We start from the raw sequence: 24830 nt of genomic DNA on the forward strand, positions 1-24830 counted from the left end.
TTGTTCAGACAAACACATTTATTTTAAAACATCACCTGAGTGAGACAACAAGTTTAACTTTCATCAACACTCTCACATAGAGGACATGCAAGTCAGGTAGAGGCCGTACTCTTCCTGAACTAGTGGATTGTTCATCAAGAATTTTAACTTAAAGAACATAACACAAGATCCAATCCAGAAGTGTTAAACTCAGGCCAAAACTGTTTGTGAGGAGCGGGCCACAGTTCAGTAAATACATTCTCTGTTCTCAGCTGCCCAGGATCTAACCCTGATTCATATGCATTTTTTATAACCAATTGTCAATGTCTTGTAGTTGTATACAAAGAGTAATAACTCCAATAATAACTGAATTCTTTTACAATGGATTATTCAATTGAGCATACCAGGCAAACTTTGGCTTTCATATTGATACAAATGTAATTAAAACCACAGGACATTTATTTTAGCAAGGATTTCAGGTTGCTTAAAAACAGCATGTTTAGAAACTTTAGGACAATGTGAACCAACAATAACAGAACCAGTTATCCAACAGCAGAGAATGACAAAGGAACATGAATGCAACATCACAGAAAGTTCTAAACCTTATAGTATGTGTGGGTGTGTTTTTTTGGAGAGAAAAAAAAAACATGTCAATTGTTGTTGCTTTCTTTAGTTAAACATTATTTTGAAGTGATTTTCAATAAATACCTGCCAATATGAATTCATAGTGAGTGAATTTCGGTCATGTGTAAGATTTTGACGTATACTTGACTTGTCAGTAACTGAAACAGTCCTGTGCTCACCACTATGTACTATAGAGGACTCCTCTCGTACAGTAGAGTAAAGGCACCTTGGCAGAGTCCTGACCGGGATCTCCTTGATGAGGGTTGTCTGCAGGGCAGCCCATAGGCCAGACATACCTGGTCAGCCACTCCCTCTCCTGCTGCCGGTGGGTTTTCATATGAGCACTACGACTCTTCACCTTGTCAAATACCCTGGAGGGGGACAGATTTATACATGTCAGTATGATGACGTGAGAACGATCAAAGGTGCTCAGAAATAGAGGGGGGTCAACATGTCATCGTGGATTAATTAACCAAGGGGATGCTCAACAAGACAGCAGTGTTTTGCGATATCATTGTGATGTGTCCCTGGCATCGTTTTAGTGAAGTTCCACTGACCGCCCACACTCTCGACAGATGTACTCCAAAGCACCTCCTGTGGTAGTCTGCTCCTCCTGTACCCCTTTAGTCCTGTTCCCTGGTTTAGTAAGTGTCCTCCTGGGCCCTCTCCGTCCCACATGGTTGTCCTCATAACAGCCAGGTGACTCCATCTGCTGATATACAGGAAGTGGAAATTATTTAACTGGAAAATATTGGCTGAATTGTTTGACATAGTAAGTAAATCTGTTTCTGTAAACCTAAAACTGTTTGTACTGTATAGGAGGTTTGATACATATTTTACAATACTATACTACACTATACACAATACTATACTACACTAAACTCACAGGCACTTCTCCAACTGCTTCCTTTCTGTCTGATCCTCGACTGCGTTGCTTGAACTTCTTGAGCTTCTTCATTGCATAGTAGTACTCCACACACTGCGTCACGGACTTAGTCTGTAACTTCAGTGTGAGACAACTGTCAGGTTAATGCCATTTCTTCAGTCTTCCTTCTCTGTCTATACCCTGTCCAATGGCAGCACGACATTACAAGTATACACTGAGTGTACAAAACATGAACACCTGCTCTTTCCATGCCAGACTGACCTGGTGAATCCAGGTGAAAGCTACGATCCCTTATTGATGGCTCCTGTTAAATCCAGTTCAAATCAGTGTAGATGAAGGGGAGAAGACACCTTAAACAATTTTTAAGCCTTGAGACAATTGAGACGTGGATTGTGTATGTGTGCCATTCAGAGGGTGAACGGGCAAGACAAAAGATTTAAGTTCCTTTTAACGTGGTATGGTAGTAGGTGCCAGGCTTCACCGGTTTGTGTCAAGAACTGAAACGCTGCTGGGTTTTTCACGCTCAACAGTTTCCCTATGTGTATCAAGAATGGTCCACCACCCAAAGGACATCCAGCCAACTTGACACAACTGTGGGAAGCATTGGAGTCAACATGGGCCAGCATCCCTGTGGAACGCTTTCGACACCTTGTAGAGTCCAGGCCCCGACAAATTGAGACTGTTCTGAGGGCAAAAATGGGGTTGCAACTCAATATTAGGAAGGTGTTCTTAATGTTTTGTACACTCAGTGTATTTGGGCATTTCAATATTATGATTCTCTTACCACACTGTGAATAAGCTGGAAGTCCTTCTCATGGGTGAGCAGCGCTTTACGAAATAGTTTCTTCTCTTGAGGACTCCAATAATCTGACCCTGTCAGCCATAGGTTTTATGACAGTTTTATGAAGAGAAGTTAAAGTATTAGTAGCATGTACGGCATGGCTTGAACTAAACATGTAAACATCAAAGAACATAATTGAATAGTCTTGAAATGGGCGTCAATATTCATAACTCGTTTGTCTTCATTCCACTTTTCAGAGTATCAAATTTGGTACCTGGGTAGTGATAGTCACACAAAGGGTGTGTTGAGGAACGGAAGTCTCCCCTGACTAACAGTAAATCGAGTGCAGCCTAGGGACACAACACACAATGTATACCATAAGTTGTCCTGAATCAACATCGTCTTCAATTTGAGCTGAGCTCAGGTACCATACTGTTGTACTGCTCACCAGAATGTCTCCCTGCACCTCATGCAGACAGTGGAGGGCCAGTTCTGTGTTGGTGCCCCCTCCTGGCAGCACGCTGGAACAGCACAAGTCTATCAGTTCAGTCACTGGAAAAACAGTCAAGCAGACAAGTCACCTCTCACATTTCATGTCGATATCAGGTCTAGGTTGAAGATACCCAAGTTAGGACAAGAGAATTCTAATATCCCATAACTCTTTGCATGAATGCGGAAGAATTCTAAACAATGGGACCAGCAATGCGAGCTAAAATTGCTGGAAGTGAGTTTTAGCAGAACAGAAATTTCCCAATCAAAGTGAGAAGCGTTGTGAATTTCGGCTAACTACTCAGCAAACACATAGCATAACTGCTTTACTGTCATTCTATTCATTTCAAAGTTTTAAAAATGATCTACAGCAACTTTATTACTTGATTCCCCCGACCGTGGGTCACGTTTTCAATGCTAATCTTGTAGAATCAGCAATGGCGCTGGTCCCATGAATTTGTCTATTTTCGAACTGGAATTATTATGTTCTCCTAACCTGCATATATTCAACCTAGTATCAATTGTACTACCAATACAGTAGCTCATACCAATATATAGTACAACCGTGTGTGTGTGATCGTTAAAAAGAGAAACACACCCCCTTTTTGTGTTTCCACGTTGCTGGATACGTCTCCCCATGGAGCCCAGACAAGCTGAGCAGGGTGCTCATCATATAGCATTAGAAGCAGGTTACGAATGGGTGGGATCTCAGCCTGGAAACGTTGGCCCACGTTGATTCTCCTGGAAATCACACAGGCTCCTTATAGAGTGCCTTCGGAAAGTATTCAGACCGCTCGACTTTTTCCGAGCGCGTGTAGATTCCTATAGAATCCACAGGAATCTACACACGTCACCCCATAATGATGAAGCGAAAACAGATTTTTAGAAATGTTTGCAAATTTACACACAAAAACCAAAACGTATTTACATAAGTATTCAGACCCTTTGCTATGAGACTCGAAATTGAGCTCAGGTGCATCCTGTTTCCATTGATCATTCTTGAGATGTTTCCACAACTTGGAGTCCACCTGTGGTCAATTCAATTGATTGGACATGATTTGGAAAGGCACACACCTGTCTATACAAGGTCCCACAGTTGACAGTGCATGTCAGAGCAAAAACCAAGCCATGAGGTCGAAGGAATTGTCCGTAGAACTCCAAGACAGGATTGTGTCGAGGCACAGATCTGGGGAAGGGTAACAAAACATTTCTGCAGCATTGAAGGTCCCCAAGAACACAGTGGCTGGCCTCCATCATTCTTAAATGGAAGACGTTTGGAACCACCAAGACTCTTCCTAGAACTGGCCGCCTGGCCAAACTGAGCAATCGGAGAAGGGCCTTGGTCAGGGAGGTGACCAAGAACCCAATGGTCACTCTGACAAAGCTCCAGAGTTCATCTGTGGAAATGGGAGAACCTTCCAGAAGGACAACCATCTCTGCAGCACCACCAATCAGGCCTTTATGGTAGAGTGGCCAGACGGAAGCCACTCCTCAGTAAAAGGCACATGACAGCCTGCTTGGAGTTTGCCAAAAGGCACCTAAAGACTCTAAGACCATGACAAACAAGATTCTTTGGTCTGTTGAAACCGAGATTCAACTCTTTGGCCTGAATGCCAAGCATTACGTCTGGAGGTAACCTGACACAATCCCTACTGTGAAGCAAGGTGGTGGCAGCATCATGCTGTGGGGATATTTTTCAGCGGCAGGGACTGGGAGACTAGTCAGGATTGAGGCAAAGATGAACGGAGAAAAGTACAGAGAGATCCTTGATGAAAACCTGCTCCAGAGCGCTCAGGACCTCAGACTGGGGTGAAGGTTCACCTTCCAACAGGACAAAGACCCTAAGCACACAGCCAAGACAACGCAGGAGTGGCTTCGGGACAAGTCTCTGAATGTCCTTGAGTGGCCCAGCCAGAGCCTAGACTTGAACCCAATCAAACATCTCTGTAGAGACCTGAAAATAGCTGTGCAGCGACGCTCCCCATCGAACCTGACAGAGCTTGAGAGCTTGAGAGGATCTGCAGAGAGGAATGGGAGAAACTCTCCAAATACAGGTGTACTGAGCTTGTAGCGTCATACCCAAGGAGACTCAAGGATGTAATCGCTCCCAAAGGTGCGTCAACAAAGCACTGAGTAAAGGGTCTGAATACTTACGTAAATGTGATATTTCAGTTTTTAATTTTTTATAAATTAGTAAACATTTCTAAAACCAATTTTTGCTTTGTCATTATTTGGTACTACGTGTAGTTTGATGAGGGGGAAAAAACGATTTAATCAATTTTAGAATAAGGCTGTAATGTAACAATGTGGAAAAAGTCAAGGGGTCTGAATACTTTCCGACTGCACTGTATATAGACAGACTGACTCTCAAGGATTGTAACACTAAAGCTTTGGCTGAACACACTTCAGAGAGAAACGTACGGCTCTATGTTGACCACTGTGTCGTCCATCATCAAGGAGATTCCATCAGCTCCATCTGAAAAGCAGAAGCCATGAAACACAAAGTTCTTCATGTATTTCAGTGGCAAAACTCTGAACCTGGGAAGATACTTCCTAATGCGAAACAAACCCAAAGAGGCGGTGTAGCTGCTGGGCAGAGGAGGGCCGGGGTGAAGCCAAGGCACTGTGCTGAAGTACAGGCCGGTCCCTGGGCGTAGGGGGCTCAGCATGGGTGGGGGTGTGTAGGGAGGAGGCTGGAAGCTGGGGTTGAGCAGGTGGTCTGCCAAGTACATGGGGGAGCGTAGCTGACTGGGGTAGCTGCCTGCTGCACGACACCAGGAAGCACCCCCACCCTCCTCGCCTAGGAGCCTCCGTGGGGACGGCTGTGGGAGCATGGGGGGAGGAATGATCAGAGTCTTCATGAAGTCAAGACGCCGGCTCCTCTTTGACCTCCCTGAACCATTCTGAGGGTTCTCTGCCTGCCACACAACCAACCACAGGGGGGTTATCAGTGTACAAGTAATGACTTATGGCACTGACCGTTGTAATCTCTTTTTTCCTATACTTACATTGAGTGATGAAGGAGTGTCAGGATCAGTCTTCGCAGAGACTGGAACTGAAACAGGGATGACCAAAGGAGACAGAGGCATGTCTTCTGTTCTAGATGGAGACCTCGGAGTCTGTGGTGCTCTCTCTCCAGGCTGCAGGAAACATCATAGGCACAAATAGACATACAGTCTGTAATGACAAAAGTTTGACCTAACAAAAAAATACATTTGTGCTTACTTGACATCTGGACATGTAATAAATATAGCGTCCCAAGTTGATTCATGTTTAATAATATCATAATGTAAATAATAATATGGCTAAGTAAGCTGTTACCTCTGGAGAGTAACGTTCCATTTTAATAGAGGGTGCATATGGTCCACTTGAGGACCTGGCCTTGTTGCTCTGTTCTGTCTTGTGAGAGCTAGGGAATATCCTATGGGAAGAAGGCCAGCAGTTAATTGGCCAATCTCTACTGATCAAAAATATAAACACAACATACAACAAGTTCATTGATTTTCCTGAGTTACGGTTCATATAAGGAAATCAATCAATTGAAATAAATTCATTAGGCCCAAATCTATGGATATCACATGAATGGGAATACAGATATGCATCCGTCGTTCAGATACAGAAAAATGTTTTAATAAATGGGCCTGAGGATCTAGATAAATTGCAATTGTGTTGTCTGTAGCTTATGCCTGCTCATACCATAACCCCACTGCCACCATGGGGCACTCTGTTCACAACGTCGACAACAGCAAACCGCTCGCCCACACGACGCCATAGAGAAATTAAACATTCAATTATCTGGCAATAGCTCTGGTGGACATTCCTGCAGTCAGCATGCCAACTGCACGCTCCCTCAAAACTTAAAGACATATGTGGCATTGTGTTGTGTGACAGAACTGCACATTTTAGAGTGGCCTTTAATTGTCCCCAGCACAAGATGCACCTGTGTAATGATCATACTGTTTAAACAGCTTCTTGATATGCCACACCTGTCAGGTGGATGGATTATCTTGGCAAAGGAGAGATGCTCACTAACAGGGATGTAAACAAATTTGTGCACAAAATTTGAGAGAAATCAGCTTTTTGTGCGTATGGAAAATTTCTAGGATCTTATATTTCAGCTCATGAAACAGTGTATTTTTATTTCTATTCATTATTACCCGTCAATACACTGTTGTCCCTCTCCTGGCACACTGACATTTCTTCCCTGTACGGAGGAATATAGAAATATTATAAATACAGTATTGATAAACAAACTGGCATGTGTTCAATTGTTGAGCACTGCTAGTAGTGCGCATACCTGGAAGGTCTGACGAGGGTTGCTGTCTGAGCTAAAAGAGGCCATAGCCACCTGGCTTGGGGAGACGAGGTAGTGTGGCCGAGGGCGGGGACGTCGGGGAGCCAGGAGAGAAGTGGGGCGAGGTGTGGGGAGAGGTGGAGCAGGAAGCTCTACAGCCCTCCCCTTCTTCCTCCTCTCTCTCTTTCTCTTACTGTCGCTCTTTGTATTACAAGTCTCTGACTTCAGCACACTGTAGAGGCAGGGTAGGATGATGGCTGGTGGCGGCGGGATAGGTGGGACTGGGTTGGGCTTGTTTGGAAGACTTGTGCTTGAGTGGATGAAAACAGTGTTGGGAAACGACGTAGATGTTACACTGGAATCTGAGCTTGCTGTTGGTTCAAAAGAGTACAGCTGAGTGTTAACTTGGGGTTTCCCTTCCGAGTTCATCTGGCCATAAGTTGACTGCTCCTGCTTGGATGGAGAGTAGCTCTTCTCCGGGGACGCTGGCTTCACTAAACACTCCCGGTTACCAGCCTCACTACAGGGATGACAGGACAATATTTCTTCAAGCACTTGGAGGTCAGACACAGGGAAGTCAACTACACTCTCCCAGCCATGAGGACTTGGGCTATCCACTCCAGGAGGTAGTGATGGTAAAGTAGCAGTGGTGATGTTACTCGGCTCAGGGGCCCACTGGGGTGGATTTAATTCACCTGGGCACTCACTACAAGGACCTTTGTCAGACTGCTGCATCCAGGTGTCCAGGACTAAGATAGGCCTTGACTGAGAGATGTTCTGCTCTGAGTAGTTGTTCAGTTGTAGGCCACTTGGAGGAGCAAACCCCTTGTAACTGTTGAAGCTGAAAAAGCCAGAGTAATCAGCGACCTTCTGTTGAGTGTCTGATGTCGGTTTGGCTTGGGTCAGGAACATGGGGTGGTAATTACATGCAGCACTATCCACAGGCTCCCACTGGGTAGTAGCAGAGTGGGCTGGGTGGGTTGGGTGAGGCGGGCTTTGGGACATAGGCGGGATGAGAGGGAGACCATGCTGAGAGATATAGTGGCGCTTCAGGGAGTGAGAATCACAGTAGCTCTTCTGGCACCCGGGTTCAGCACATCGGAACGGCTTGCGTTTCTGATGGGTCAACATGTGGCCATTGCTGCAGAGAGAGATGTTATCGTTTTCATCAGGGCACTGAAATGTCAAATGACTGTATCAAAAAACATACGAGTGTATAAAACATTAGGAACACCTGCTCTTACCATGACATAGACTGACCAGGTGAAAGCTATGATTCCTTATTGATGTCACATGTTACATCCAATTAGTGTAGATGAAGGGGAGGAGACAGGTTACGGAATAATTTTTAAGCTTTGAGACAATTGATACATGGATTGTGTATGTGTGCCATTCAGAGGGTAAATGGGCAAGTCTGAATATTTAACTGCCTTTGAACGGCGTTTGGTAGTAGTGTCAAGAACTGCAATGCTGCTGGGTTAGATTACTCGTTGGATATTACTGCATTGTCGGAGCTAGAAGCACAAGCATTTCGCTACACTCGCATTAACATCTGCTAACCATGCGTAAGTGACAAATCAAATTTGATTAGATTTTTTCACACTCAACAGTTTCTCATGTGTATGAAGAACGGTCCACCACTCAAAGGACATCAAGTCAACTTGACACAACGGTGGGAAGCATTGGAGTCAACATGGGCCAGCATCCCTGTGTAACGCTTTAGACACTTTGTAGAGTCCATGCCCCGACGAATTGGGTCTGTTCTGAGAGAAAAATGTGTTCCTAATGTTTTGTACACTCAGTGTAATTGTTAATCCAGAATTATTGCTTCTAGAGCGAGGGGATATGACTCACAGGTGATCATGACGTTTAAATGCTCGTTGGCAGATGGGGCAAACATGTGGTCTTTCCTGTTGGTGGGTCAGTAAATGTTTGTTGAGTGTGTTGGCGGTTCCAAACATCTTATGGCAGAGTGTACACTCATAAGGTGAAGACCTGACAGGTACTGTCAATGAAAATGGCTCCAACAGAGTGCCCTCTCCCACGATGACAGGACCAGAGGAGTTATCTGAAGTGATATTGCAGAAAAAGGAATATAGCTAAGCACACCTAGCTAATACTCAAACATAAAATTAACACAAATAGGGATGGCATTATCATTCTTCAATTCATTACTGCTCACTCAGACAAGACATTTATTCAGCGATATTCTGCTACAACTACTCACCAATCTCCATGTTTCTATTTGGCTCACATCCCATCCAAGGCTCTGGGTGAAATGGGTGCGAGAAGGGAAGTGGTGGGTTGAGGGCGTTGAGGACATCAACATCATCAACAGTGAAGTGCTCACTGGTAGAATGAGGGGGCAAACACCCCTTGGCGCATTCCTCAGTCTCCAACATTGTCTCTCTTAAGAGTGCGCCTTGATACAGTATGTCTGCTGCTTTGCCATATCTGCAACCAAATGTAGTTACTTCCTTCATTGACAGTAACGTTAACGTTACACACACTCATCTTGTCTAAAACACAAAAATACAAGGTACCAGTCATTGAACGGAGTTAATTATTTGACATGTGTTAATTTGTAGGGTAAAGGAAGGACAAACAGTAACTTAAGCCCAACAGCATGTGGAGTTGAGAGCAGTCTGAGCCTCTACTCACTGGGCACAGACGTCATGGTGTAGTTTTGATTTATTTTTGGTTGAGATGTCAACTAACGTGAACTCAATAACAAATGTCACCATGTCATTGGACTTAGATTAACAGTTTGGGTGAAAAAAATACGGTTGGTTAATCAATAACTTATTGGTTAATCAATAAGCGAGCTACCTAGCTAGCTAAAAGCTAGAAAGACGTGCTTGCTTGTTACAGTACTCTCAGTTCCAATTTGTGAATGATTCGCCTCAAGTAGCTAGCTCGTTAAACAAATTGTGTTGTTTTAGCTAACGTTATTTCTTTTAAATCTGCTTTGACATAGCGTTAGCTATCTGATTAGTTGGCTGAATGATCTTCATCCACTTGGTAGTAAGCTAACTTAGCTAGCTAGCTAGCTACTAAAACATAATCACCTCAGAATTTCCTATGCTACTAGAGAGTAACAGTTAACGTTACCTAGCTAGCTATCTTAGCTAAGGAGCTAGCTAGCATGCAAGGCGAAAAAGTTGATGTTGAGGTCAAAGACAGTAACCTTATTTGTGGTGCTGCCATGAGAAAGCTAGCTATAGATCACCAATTAGAAAAATCTTTGACTGTTATCAGCCAATTTCGCTAACTAGCTAGTTAATAGTTTAGCAGGAACTCACCTCTTATCAATTCTACTCAAGTCATCCAGATATTTTCCATAGCAGGTAGCTAACTGCTAAAAACTGTAGGCCTACACTTCAATATCTGAATTGAGAGGGAAAACGGATGCCGACGGTTAGCTGTCTGTCTGTCCCCGATCTGTCTCACTCAGGCCTGACAGGGTGGGTGTGAGGTATCACAGCCAGGTCAAATATCCGTTTTTTTCAACTGACAGAGCACTGCCACTAAAGCAAACCCTCGGCCTTGGAACGTTCATCAGATGGTTAATTCGATTTTTCATTCAATATTACAATGTTACTTACACTGGATGGAATGGATTACTTTTAATATATTAAATCCCATTCCCATCCAAACTAACTGTCGACACTGGCTGGTGAAATCCATAGGCCTACTTGCCTTCCTATTTTCCTTCTGGTTTGGCATAAGGGCTGCCAATATCAGTACCATGTTTATCCTACGCTGTACATTCTTATGTCTGAGCCCTTTCTTATTCGCCTTTTTAGTAAAACATTGCAATCCTCCAACTGACATTTTGTCTGTGTTAGTTGCACTTGAACAGCTGTGGTCAACACCCTCTGAGTATGTAACAGAGGCATCATAAGATCTGAGACCACTGTTCTGCTCACAATTTCCAGCTTTTTCTTCTTTTATTTTTTTAGAGGAAGTGAAAACACTTTTTGCATACTTTTACTGCAGAATAAGAGACTCACCAACACTTCAAGGACTGTTATTTGTTCTACAGGACTAGGCCTACACACTCCACCATCATGTCTAGTGGGGGGATGAAGGACAAAAATGCTGAAACGCTGTAGGACGTCAACATAGTCACAAAAGACCTCAAGTATCTATATTACAAGAGGCTGCCCATAGAGAAACAATATGGCTTCCATTACTTTCACTCTCTCAGCTTTGAGGATGCAGATTTTGACAACAAACCGATGGTGGTGGGTCAATACTCGACAGTGAAGACTACTTTCAAATCTATTGTAAGGGCTCATGGGCCTATGGCACAGATATTTGCCATGCAAATGTCATTCTTTATGTGGTTTACCACTGCCATCATGCACAGGGAGGTAGAAGGACTGATCCTAGGCAATGCTCTGTCAGTAGACCCCCAAAATCCCTTTGGCCACTGTAATATTCATATGTGAATACATACTGAATTATAATTGGATGCATTTTACCGCCGTATCATACTGTGCGGTGATTGGTTAAGACCACCCAGACGGTTAGGTCATGGGCAGTTGATCGTGGTTGGAGATAGGCTAACAGGTAGTTGTAGCTAGTTAATAAAGAGTTATGTTAAGAAACATCCTGTAGTTCTGCGTTTTATTATTTTGTACAAAGTGTACAAAACAAAACATGGTGTCAGAAGTGGGATGGTCTTAAAAGATGGATTTTTCTGGAGTTCCTTCACCTCGAATGGACTGGGAGTCTACAAACTTACCCGATGCATGGCGTAAGTACAAACAGCATGTGGAGCTAATGTTCACGGGTCCCCTGAAGGAAAGAGGAGAAGAGGAAAAATGTAGCTACCTGCTCCTCTGGATCGGTGAAAAAGGGAGAGATATTTACAACACATGGACACTTACCGAGGCTGAATCAAAGGTACTGAAAACATACTACGATCGTTTTGAAGCATATGTTGTGCGGAAGACTAATACAATTTTCGCTAGGTACAAATTCCATGAGAAAGTACAGGGAGCTAGCGAGTCTTTTGAACAGTTTGTGACTGAGCTGCGTCTGCTTGTGAAAGACTGTGATTATGCAAACAAGGATGAGATGGTCAGGGACCGTATTGTATTTGGAATACACTCACCGCGAGTGAGAGAGAAACTTTTGAATGTTGGGTCTGAGCTAACGCTGGACAGAGCTATCGACATAGCCAGATCTCACGAGCTAGCACAGGCTCAGATGAAAACCATTTCGCGCCGCAGCACGAGCGCATCACGTGAACAAGCAGTGCACGCAGTCAGGCAGACATCAAAGCACACCTCCGGTGCCCAGAGAGAGCGTTTCAGAACGGAGAGAGACATAACTCCAAAACAGAGCGACACAGACTCAAAACGCCCCAAAACATGTGGATATTGTGGATACAAAGTGCATGGCGAACAAGGAAATTGCCCAGCTAAAGGCAAACAGTGTACTAAATGTGGTAAATGGAATCACTTTGCAAAAGTGTGCAGAGCTTACCGTGGAAAAACAGTACACACAGTGAGTGAAGATGAAATGTCAATCAAAGAGTCAAATGATGATGAACTGTTTATTGATTCAGTGACACAGAAAAGTCACATATCAGAGACAGAGCAAGCCTTTGCTGACATTGAGATAGGAACACAAGGCACAAAGCTAAAGTTCAAACTAGACACTGGTGCACAAGTAAACATTATTCCTCTGAATAAGTACCGCAGCTTGACATCTGAGTGCGAGCTACAGCCCACCATGCTCAGACTGAATGGTTATGGTGGTGAACAGCTCCCAGTAAAAGGCACATGCACTTTCAAATGCAAATACAAGGAAAGTGACATGATGTTGGACTTTTACGTTGTTGACACTAGAGCACCTGCAGTGCTAGGTCTTAAAGCATGTTTAGACATGGACCTCATCAAGCTAGTTTTATCAGTAACAGCACCAGTAGAGACAGAAAATGTACTGGAGGAGTTTGCTGATGTCTTTACAGGAATAGGATTATTCCCAGGAGAATGTACCATTCACCTTGGCCCAGACGCAACCCCTGTGGTCTACCCACTGAGAAAGATTCCCCTTGCTCTCCGTGCCCGTCTGAAGAAAGAGTTGGAGAGCATGGAGCAATCTGACATAGTCACCAAGGTTACAGAACCGACTGACTGGGTAAACGCGTTAGTGGTGGTGGAGAAACCACGCACAGGCAAGCTCCGAGTATGCCTCGACCCAAGAGACTTGAACAAGGCTATCAAACGGCCCCATTACCCTTTACCGACGCTAGATGGTATCACGCACAAGCTAGCGGGAGCACACTACTTCAGTGTTCATGGACGCTAGATCAGGCTACTGGGCTATCAAGCTCACAGAAGAGTCATCTAAGCTCACAACATTCAACACACCGTTTGGACGCTACAGGTTCCGTCGCCTGCCTTTTGGGATTATCTCAGCCCAAGACGAGTTTCAGCGAAAGATTGACGAAGTATATGAAGGCCTCGACGGAGTTGTGGCAATTGTGGACGACATCCTTGTTTATGGTCGAACCAAAGAGGAGCACGACCGAAACCTCCGCGCGATGCTGCAAAGGTCCCGCGAGAGAGGAGTCCGGCTCAACCCCGAGAAGAGCACAGTCAGCGCTACAGAGGTCAGCTACTTCGGACATCTTCTCACAGCGAATGGAATCAAGCCAGATCCACAGAAGATCTCAGCCATAAAAGAAATGGAGCCACCAAAGAACCGTGCAGAGCTGGAAACAGTGCTTGGCATGGTCAACTACTTAGCCAAGTTCGCACCCAGCCTCTCCAATGCTAATGCACCCTCGCGTCAACTGCTAAAGCAGTCCAGTGAGTTTCTTTGGGACAAGCAACACGACATTGCTTTCCAGAATGTGAAAGACTTGATCACGAGAGAACCAGGACCAATCCTTGCCTACTACGACCCCAACAAAGAGCTCAGACTCCAAGTGGACGCGTCGAAGTATGGACTAGGTGCAGTGCTACTGCAAGAAGGAAAGCCCATCGGCTACGCTTCCAAATCTCTCACAGACTGTGAAATCAACTACGCTCAAATCGAAAAGGAGCTCTATGCCATTCTGTTCGGATGTAAACGTTTCCATCAGTACGTATATGGACGACAAGTCATTGTGGAATCCGACCACAAGCCCCTTGAGTCAATCATGAGGAAACCACTAGCTGCAGCCCCGCCAAGGCTACAGAGAATGATCCTTCAACTACAAAAATACGACTTCACAATCACTCACCGTCCAGGCAAAGACATCCCTGTCGCAGACACACTCTCCAGGAAGTTTCTTACCTACAAGGACAGCAGCCTCAGTGAGGGCATGGACATGCAAGTGCACACTGTGTACAGCAACTTACCAGTTAGTGACACGAAACTGAAGGAGATACAAGCAGAAACAGACAAGGACTCACAACTCACACAGCTGAGGAAAGTCATACAGGATGGATGGCCTGAGGAGAGGAGAAAATGCCCTCAGAGCGTCTCAGAATTCTGGAACCATCGTGATGAACTATCACAGATCAACGGAATCATTTTCAAAGGAGAGAAAATCATTATTCCTACCAGTCTCAGAGAAGAGATTTTGACAAAGATCCATGCTGGACACATGGGCATGGAAAAGTGCAAACAGAGAGCACGGGACATTTTGTTTTGGCCTGGAATGTGCAAACAAATAGAGGACATTGTTGGTAGATGCACCATCTGTCTTGAAAGACGCCCCTCAAACACCAAAGAGCCAATGTTACCTCACTGTATCCCAGACCGACCCTGGCAGGTTGTGGCAACCGATCTGTTCACCTGGAACAACGAGGACTACATCGTAACAGTGGACTACTACAGCAGATACTTCGAACTCGACAAGCTTCACAGCACCACATCTGCAGCTGTGATACACAAGCTGAAAGCAGCCTTTGCCAGGCATGGCATTGTAGAGACTTTAATATCTGACAATGGGCCCTGTTACAAATCAAATGAGTTTGAATCCTTCACAAAAGCATGGGAGTTCACACATGTCACCACAAGCCCACATTACCCTCAAAGTAATGGCCTTGCTGAAAAATCTGTGCAGATTGCTAAATCACTCATGGACAAAGCAAAAGCAGACAAGAGAGACCCCTACCTCAGTCTCCTTGAATACCGCAACACTCCAGTTGACAACTTCAAATCACCAGCCCAGCTGTTGATGAGCCGCAGACTTCGCTCAACCCTTCCCAGCACCAACCAGCAGCTGCAACCTGAGGTTGTCAGCTACAAGGAAATGCATGAAAAACGTGCACAGAGACAACAACAACAAAAGCGATACTACGACAGGTCAGCTAGACCACTGCCACCACTGATCGACGGAGAGTCAGTTAGAATCCAGGAGCATGGCCTCTGGAAACCAGCAGTCGTCATCCAGCCAGCTGACACTGAACGTTCATATCACGTCCGCACAGCAGAAGGAGCAGTGTACCGCCGCAATCGTCGTCACTTACTGAACACAAAAGAACAACACACTGATGAGATGAACTGTTCCCCTGAAAGAGAACGTGATGGACTAAACACACACACAGCACAACATACACCACACTTACCTGCAACACCACAAGAGCTGTTGACTGACACAGAAGCATGCTCAACATCATATCGCACAAGGTCAGGAAGAGAGGTCAAGCCCAGAGCTGTCCTCGACCTGTGAAATGTCAAAGGGTGTAGGCGGATCGCTGCCCTAAAAGCGTTCCAGACTGTAAACTTGTTATTGAAAGTTCACTTGACATGCTTTGGTATTGTATTTGTTTGAAATGTTAAGATGTCATTTCTACAGTGAAAGCTGAGTTGCTGAGAATCCCTTGTTTGAAAAGTTGGATCATTGTTTCAGAGTCTATGTTGATTCAGTTGGCGTATTATGCAATATAAATGGTTACTTACCTTGAGTTCAAACTACAGAGCATGTATCCAAAAGAAAAGCTTAGAATATGTAAAACATTTGTATTTTGTTTAAAAGAAGGGGGATGTAATATTCATATGTGAATACATACTGAATTATAATTGGATGCATTTTACCGCCGTATCATACTGTGCGGTGATTGGTTAAGACCACCCAGACGGTTAGGTCATGGGCAGTTGATCGTGGTTGGAGATAGGCTAACAGGTAGTTGTAGCTAGTTAATAAAGAGTTATGTTAAGAAACATCCTGTAGTTCTGCGTTTTATTATTTTGTACAAAGTGTACAAAACAAAACAGCCACTTCAACTCTTTTGGAAAAACCTTCCTAAACAGGTAAGAGGTCATCCGGGCAAACTTTGGCTGTCGGAAAAAATAAATGTTTGAAATGAGGTACAGGGGCAGGAAATAAAACCATGCCAACATTGCAAATAAAGGAGTGGATGTGTAACAAGTGTAGGTTCCGTCCCTCTCTTCGCCCCAACCCGGGCTCGAACCAGGGACCCTTGCACACATCAACAACTGACACCCCACGAAGCATCGTTACCCATCGCGCCACAAAAGCCGCGACCCTTGCAACGACCCTGCTTCAAGTCTCAGAGCGAGTGACGTCACTGATTGAAACGCTATTAGCGCGCACCACCGCTAACTAACTAGCCATTTCACATCGGTTACAGATGGAAAAAGAGAGGACATGAGAAAAGAGATACAAACATAACGCAATGGTAAATCTAAGCCTTAGCGGTAGCGCTATAGGTTCGGGGGTGTGTCAGAAATATTTCAGCTATTTTCACCACCGCAATTATAGGTGCAGTTGCTGGAGGTGGAGTGAAAGGGCTGGGTTTTGGTGAATAAACCAGTTGAGTTGTGGGTGTGTCGAGGATTGGCCCCTCACTTGCCAATCAGAACGTGCTCCATGGCTAAACGTTTGGTTCCTTCAAGTTGTGTACTTTATATATTGTGTTGTCATCAACTCCAATTCATTAAATAGCCTGCCCCTTATTTGCTAAATATGTTGAACATGTTTGCAGTCCACATTGTTCTAATTGCTTCAATGTGGAAATACATTGTTAAATATAGGCTATAGCATGTGCACTGATATTGAGGCTAGGCCTACTGTAACTTGCCGTCTGGACATGCCAAACGTAGTCAATAAGCAAGATTAAATTCACTAAGGCCTAAAAAACAGTGTATGACTAATTCTAGTCGTTCAGGCAGAACACATTTAGTTTTTTCGGAATTGGAACGATGATGGAAGTTTTGAAACAGGCAGGAACAGTGCATTGCTCTAGTGAATGGTTGAATATGTCAGTGAAAACGGGGAGAGCTGGTCAGTGCAGTGCTTAAGTGTGGCTGGAGAGACCGTATCCGGACCGCAGCCTTCCTGCTGTTCTGTTTCCTATAGAGTCTGTTGACCTGCTCTGTGATGACCAGGGGTCCCCCTAGGGCAGCCTAGGGGGACAGAGGGGGATTCCTGGGATGGCAGGGATGTCACATGCGCCGAATACAACAGGTGTAGACCTTAACGTGTAATGTTTTCTTACAAGCCCTTAACCAACAATGCAGTTTTAAGAAAATGGATTTAAGAAAATATTTACTAAATAAACTAAGGTCAAAAAAGTAACACAATAAAATAACAATAACAAGGCTATATACAGCGTAGGGTACCGGTACAAAGTCAATGTGCGGGGTACAGGTTATTAGAGGTCATTGAGGTCATTTGTACATGTAGGTAGGGGTAAAATGACTATGCATAGATAATAAACAACACGGTAGCAGCAGTGTAAAGGGGGGGGGGTACTGGCCATTTGATTAATTGTTCAGCAGTCCTATAGCTTGGGGGAAGAAGCTGTTAAGGAGCCTTTTGGACACAGACTTGGCGGGGTCCAGAATTTTTTCTTTCCTCGTTGAACATTTCACCAATTCTTCGTATGTGGGACGTTCCTGTTGTGCGCTGGTGTGGTTAAAATCCCTATGATATTCAAAGTAGAATGCGGGTACTTCCTTTCCACCTCTGTGATCTGAGTCTGATCCAGCAGTAGATGTTGCACTGTATGTGCACAGGGGCTCGACGCAATGTAGACTCCGACCAGAATGACTGAGGCAAATTCACAGGGAGTCCTCGCCTTCTGAAACGCACTATAGAGTCCCGGCTCACCTCCCCCTGTGTCTCCATTGCACAGCCCCATTGCTTCTGTTTAAAATCCGACAGTAGTATATCTTCTGATGATGACAGAATTTTCGGACAAAAGCAAGCCGGTAATGTCTCCCTAATATTCGGTAGCTCAGATTTATTTATTTTTTGCGATCCAAAAATGCGATAATCGACCAAAACACCGTGGCTGCCTCAACGATGTGTGTGCTCACCTCGGTCATCGTCAAGACCTTATTTTCAAATCAACTGTTTGATATGAAAAAACGTGTCAATAGTGCATGCCAGTGCATATACATATCCTTCTAGCATTTTGCCTTGTAGAGCTGGTGTTGATTTGAAGCAGAATGGATGATGTCACTAAATGACAGTATGTATGGGATGGGAGGACAGATGGATTAATATATGTGGACATATTGAGATATTAATCTATGGGTGGAGCTGCTAACAATACTCAATCAAATACAATATTTGAGGTCCACTGGGATTATACATGTTGACCTTATTCATATACTTTTTTCCATTGTTTTAATGCATTCATAAAATTACTGTGCTGTTCTTTTGTCACGATTCCCACCGACGGTGGCGCCCCCTCCTGCTCGGGTGGCGCTCGGCGGTCGTCGTCACCGGCCTATTAGCTACTACCGATCCCCTTTTTGGTTTTCCCTTTTTTTGGTTTTGGGCACCTGTGGCCAATTAGCTATTAGAGGGGGTATTTAGTTTAGCTGGCCCGTCCGTTGTTTGTGCGGGATTAATTTTGTTCATTGACGACGTGTTGTTCGTCGGCTTTACCTTGTCGCCTATTTGTATTTATTCCCTATGTTTGGGAACTTTTGTTTATTCTCCAGTGTTATTAAAAACACCACTCCCTGTGTTCGCTGCTTCCTGCGCCTCATTCCTCCTACACGACTACCGAAGCCATTACAGAATCCCGCACCTAAAGAAAAGGCATGGAATCAGTGGGAGCAGCGGGCACTCCTCTTCCCTCGATGGAGGAACGTGTGCTTCACCACACTACGGTCCTACACCGCATCGGATCGGCGATGGACCAGATGATGGAGAGGATGGACCGATGGGAGAGAAGTGGAATCCTCTCTCCACCTCCACCTCCTCCGATACAGCCACCTTCGCCTCCTACAACGTCTGGCTCTGGCGCGCTTCGTTTGGCGCTCCCAAGGGAGTACGATGGGGCGGCGGCTGGGTGCCAGGGGTTTTTGCTCCAGCTTGAGCTGTACCTGGCCACCGTCAGACCTGCTCCCACAGGAGAGGAGAGCGTGAGTGCCCTCGTTTCCTGCCTGACGGGCCGGGCTCTGGAGTGGGCTAATGAGGTCTGGAACAGCCCAGACTCGGCGAGGGACCACTACCCAGAGTTCACCCGCCGCTTTCGGGCCGTGTTCGACCACCCTCCGGAAGGAAGAGCGGCGGGTGAACGGCTGTTCCACCTCAGGCAGGAGACGAGGAGTGCTCAGGACTTCGCGCTGGAGTTCAGGACCTTGGCTGCTGGGGCGGGGTGGAACGACAGGGCCCTCATAGACCACTACCGCTGCAGTCTCCGGGCGGACGTCCGCAGGGAGCTGGCCTGTTGGGACACAGCTCTGTCCCTGGACGAGCTGATAGACATGTCCATACGTCTGGACAATTTGCTGGCTGCCCGCGGGCGTTCGGAGAGGGTCCTGCCCGTTCCACCCCCGTGCACCCCCGCCCCTACCCCTATGGAGGTAGGGGGGGCCGTGCTAAGGGGCACCGGAGGAGGTGGCTCCTCCTGCACCAACTGTGGTCAGAGAGGACACACGGCCGACCGGTGCTGGAGGAGCCAGTCTGGGAGTCGAGAGGGCAGGCAGAACACTTCTTGGTCACCTCAGGTGAGTCAGCACCAGAGTCATCCAGAACCCCCTGTTGGTCACGTGTTTTTACCTGTTTTGTTTACCAAATTTTTTCCCTGTTCCCAGCATAGGGCGCTAGTCGATTCAGGCGCAGCTGGGAACTTTATGGATCGTGGACTTGCCATTAAGCTGGGCATTCCGCGGGTGCCGTTAGATTCCCCCTTCCCCGTGCACTCCCTAGATAGTCGACCATTAGAGTCAGGCCTAGTCAGGGAGTCTACGGTGCCACTGGACATGGTAACGCAGGGGAATCATAAGGAACGCATTAGTTTTTTCCTTATTGATTCGCCTGCATTTCCGGTGGTGCTGGGGGTCCCCTGGCTGGCTGGTCACAATCCCCGTATTTTGTGGAAACAGGGGGTTCTCCAGGGGTGGTCAGAGGAGTGTTCATGGAGGTGTCTAGGAGTTTCCATAGGTGCCACGTCGGTGGAGAGTCCAGACCAGGTGTCCACCGTGCGCATTCCCCCTGAATACGCCGATTTGGCGATCGCTTTTTGTAAAAAGAAGGCGACTAAATTACCACCTCATCGACAGGGGGATTGTGCGATAGATCTCCAGGTTAACGCTGCGCTTCCCAGGAGTCACGTGTACACCTTGTCACAGGAGGAGACGGCGGCTATGGAGACATATGTCACGGAATCCCTGGGACAGGGGTACATTCGGCCCTCCATCTCACCCACCTCCTCGAGTTTCTTTTTTGTGAAGAAAAAGGAGGGAGGTCTGCGTCCGTGCATTGATTACAGAGGTCTAAACGCTATCACGGTGGGATTTAGTTACCCACTACCTCTCATCGCTACGGCGGTGGAATCCATTCACGGAGCACAGTTCTTCACAAAACTGGATCTCAGGAGCGCGTATAATCTGGTGCGTATCAAGAAGGGAGACGAGTGGAAAACCGCCTTTAGTACCACATCAGGCCATTATGAGTACCTCGTCATGCCGTATGGGTTGAAAAATGCTCCAGCCGTCTTTCAATCCTTTGTTGACGAAATTCTCAGGGACCTGCACGGGCAGGGCGTGATTGTCTATATCGATGACATTCTGATATATTCCGCCACCCGCTCCGCGCATGTGTCCCTGGTGCACAAGGTGCTTGGTAGACTGCTGGAGCATGACCTATACGTTAAGGCTGAGAAGTGTGAGTTTTCCAAACGAGCCGTCTCCTTTCTGGGTTATCGCATTTCCACCACGGGGGTGGTGATGGAGTGTAAACGCGTTAAGGCCGTGCGTAATTGGCCGACTCCAACCACGGCTTTGCCAATTACTACCGGAGGTTTATCCGGGGTTTTGGCCAGGTAGTGGCTCCCATTACCTCACTGCTGAAGGGTGGGCCGGTGCGTTTGCGATGGTCGACGGAGGCGGACGGAGCCTTCAAGAAGTTGAAGACGCTGTTCACCGACGCACCCGTGTTGGCGCACCCGGACCCGTCTTTAGCATCCGAGGCTGGGGGAGGGTGCCGTGCTATCACAGCGCTCGGGTACGCCATCGAAACTCCGCCCCTGCGCTTTCTTTTCGAAGAAGCTCAGTTCGGCGGAGCGTAACTACAATGTGGGGGACAGGGAGTTGCTAGCGGTGGTCAAAGCCCTGAGGGTGTGGAGGCACTGGCTTGAGGGGGCTAAGCACCCCTTTCTCATCTGGACCGACCACCGAAACCTGGAGTACATCCGGGCAGCGAGGAGACTGAATCCACGTCAGGCAAGGTGGGCCATGTTCTTCACCCGGTTTAGGTTCACCATTTCCTATAGACCGGGTTCCCTGAATACTAAAGCCGACGCGCTGTCCCGTCTCTATGACACGGAGGACCGGCCCATCGATCCAACTCCCATCATTCCAGCGTCTAGGCTGGTGGCACCGGTGGTATGGGAGGTGGACGCGGACATCGAGCGGGCATTGGTGTTGGAACCTGCGCCTGCGCAGGTGCCCGTGGGGCGCATGTATGTGCCGCTCGGTGTTCGTGATCGTCTGATTCGGTGGGCGCACACGCTACCCACTGCGGGTCATACTGGTGTGACGAGGACAGTGCGGAGTCTAAGGGGGAAGTACTGGTGGCCCACCTTGGCTAAGGACGTGAGGTCCTATGTCTCTTCCTGTTCAGTGTGCGCCCAGACTAAGGCTCCTAGGCATCTACCGAGAGGGAAGTTACAGCCCCTCCCCGTTCCACAACGACCATGGTCGCACCTGTCCATCGACTTCTTGACAGATCTTCCCCCCTCTCAGGGGAACACTGCGATTCTGGTGGTTGTGGATCGGTTCTCTAAGTCCTGCCGTCTCCTCCCGTTGCCCGGTCTCCCTACGGCCCTGCAGACTGCGGAGGCCCAATTTACCCACGTCTTCCGGCACTACGGGGTGCCGGATGACATTGTCTCTGATCGAGGTTCCCAGTTCACATCCAGGTTCTGGAGAGTGTTTATGGAGCGGCTGGGGGTCTCGGTCAGTCTGACCTCCGGTTATCACCCCGAGAGCAATGGGCAGGCGGAGAGGTTGAACCAGGAAGTGGGCAGGTTCCTGAGGTCGTATTGCCAGGACCGGCCAGGGGAGTGGGCGAGGTATATCCCCTGGGCTGAGTTAGCCCAGAACTCACTTCGCCACTCCTCTACTAACATATCACCCTTTCAGTGTGTGTTAGGTTACCAGCCGGTCCTGGCACCATGGCACCGGAGCCAGACCGAGGCTCCTGCGGTGGAGGACTGGGTACAGCACTCCAAGGAGACCTGGAGAGCCGTCCAGGACTCACTAAAGGAGGCCAGTGCGCGGCAGAAGAGGAGTGCTGACCGCCACCGCAGTGAGGCGCCCGTGTTCGCACCGGGAGACAGGGTCTGGCTCTCGACCCGGAAACTGCCCCTCCGCGTGCCCTGCCGGAAGCTGGGGCCGCAGTGTGTGGGGCCCTTCAAAGTCCTGAGTAGGATAAACGAGGTGTGTTATCGGTTGCAACTCCCTTCCTATTACCGTATTAACCCCTCGTTTCATGTGTCTCTCCTCAGGCCGGTGGTAGCTGGTCCCCTGCAAGAAGGTGAGGTGCCGGAGGTCCCTCCGCCCCCTCTGGACATCGGGGGGTCCCCGGCGTACAGCATACGGGCCATTCTGGACTCGAGACGCCGGGCGAGGGGCCTGCAGTACCTCGTGGACTGGGAGGGGTACGGCCCGGAGGAGAGGTGCTGGGTGCCGGCGGAGGACGTCTTGGACCCATCTATGTTGAGGGATTTTCATCGCCTCCGTCCGGATCGCCCTGCGCCTCGCCCTCCGGGTCGACCTCGAGGCCGGTGTCGGCGCGCTGCGGGAGCCGCGCGTCAGGAGGGGGGTACTGTCACGATTCCCACCGACGGTGGCGCCCCCTCCTGCTTGGGTGGCGCTCGGCGGTCGTCATCACCGGCCTATTAGCTACTACCGATCCCCTTTTTGGTTTTCCCTTTTTTTGGTTTTGGGCACCTGTGGCCAATTAGCTATTAGAGGGGGTATTTAGTTTAGCTGGCCCGTCCGTTGTTTGTGCTGGATTAATTTTGTTCATTGACGACGTGTTGTTCGTCGGCTTTACCTTGTTGCCTATTTGTATTTATTCCCTATGTTTGGGAACTTTTGTTTATTCTCCAGTGTTATTAAAAACACCACTCCCTGTGTTCGCTGCTTCCTGCGCCTCATTCCTCCTACACGACTACCGAAGCCATTACATCTTTCTTATCTTAGGGTATGATTTCCCAGCAGTGTTGCGCTGGTTTGCAGAACGTGTCGACCGCATCATCCTTCTGTTTGGTGCACCTAAACTGAAGTTCTCTGGTGGGCTCACACGTGCCTTTGGGCCTCTACATGGCTATGAAGACAAGTTGCATGTGGTACTGAATAAAGCAGACAGGGTCGATTGCCAACAGCTGACGTGAGTGTATGGTACACACTGGTCACTTAAGGAGATACCTGTACCCCTTCTGTCCACACAAGGCAACCATGAATGTGATGATCGTTCTGCTTCGGACCACTTTGTGCTTTAAAGTCCGCAATGCACAATGCCGAGAACCCAATAGGTTGAAAGAAGCAGACAGCGTGAAGTTTTGTTCGTGCATATTAGAGGACAGTCACTATTATTGTGAGCACATTTGCGCGGGAGAGTACCTTGATGCCTACCCACCCACTGGGCATGCACTGGTTGAATCAACATGGATTCCAATTACGTTGAACCAATGTTGAATAGGTGTTGAATTGACATCCCTATCATCAACCGCATCTCTTCCTTGGTTGTGACAAAGGGTTGCAGCCTCACTGTTTGGGACTACACCAAGAAAAGAAGAAGCAGATCCAAGTTCATGGTTGGAATCAAATATCGCCTCAAAGATGGGATGCAAGGTCTTTTAAGCTCATGGGGAAAAGACATCTCTGGATACTATTGTGTGTGCTAGAGGTAGATATCCTGTCACCTCGCTCACCAGACACTTCTACCCATTCCTAGGAATTGCTGTGCGTAATTATCCTGAGGTTTGAGATCATGCAAGAAATGAGCGCTAACAGGAGAGTCTGCCAATCAAGACAGAGACTATGGCCGCATGATGATGATATCCTGTGTCTTGAGAATACATTATTAATATACACTAACGGTCCAAAGTTTTAGAACACCTACTCATTCAAGGGTTTTTCTTTTATTTGGGCTGCAATTTCTGAGACTGGTAACGCTAATGAACTTATCCTCTGCAGCAGAGGTAACTCTGGGTCTTCCATTCCTGTGGCGGTCCTCATGAGAGCCAGTTTCATCATAGAGCTTGATGGTTTTGGTGACTGCACTTGAAGAAACTTCAAAAAGTTCTTGAAATGTTCTGTATTGACTGACCTTCATG

General features: G+C 47.1%; 1 protein-coding gene across 7 annotated transcripts; it reads right to left on the reverse strand.

Moving 5' to 3' along the window:
- Window positions 1-3: 3 nt before the first annotated feature.
- On the reverse strand, window positions 4-11009 carry znf541 (zinc finger protein 541). Of its 7 annotated transcripts, none has more exons than XM_014196285.2 (16): window positions 10356-11009; window positions 9281-9507; window positions 8908-9121; window positions 7057-8194; window positions 6917-6963; window positions 6081-6180; window positions 5768-5899; window positions 5329-5677; window positions 5181-5235; window positions 3358-3500; window positions 2719-2822; window positions 2545-2620; window positions 2274-2362; window positions 1490-1606; window positions 1161-1312; window positions 4-974 (listed from the first exon to the last, which is right to left on the reverse strand). In XM_014196285.2, exons 2-16 carry the CDS (start codon window positions 9453-9455, stop codon window positions 785-787), a joined length of 3081 nt encoding a protein of 1026 aa, XP_014051760.2. In that variant the 5' UTR covers window positions 9456-9507; window positions 10356-11009; the 3' UTR covers window positions 4-784. The 7 variants fall into 7 exon arrangements, with proteins under 7 accessions (XP_014051760.2, XP_014051761.2, XP_014051763.2 ...); XM_014196286.2 differs by having other exon boundaries at window positions 1161-1315; window positions 1490-1600; window positions 10356-11007; XM_014196288.2 differs by having other exon boundaries at window positions 1161-1315; window positions 5329-5581; window positions 10356-11006.
- Window positions 11010-24830: the final 13821 nt, after the last annotated feature.

Source organism: Salmo salar, chromosome ssa04 (assembly GCF_905237065.1).
Source record: "Salmo salar chromosome ssa04, Ssal_v3.1, whole genome shotgun sequence".
In the NCBI taxonomy this organism is placed as follows: Eukaryota; Metazoa; Chordata; class Actinopteri; order Salmoniformes; family Salmonidae; genus Salmo; species Salmo salar.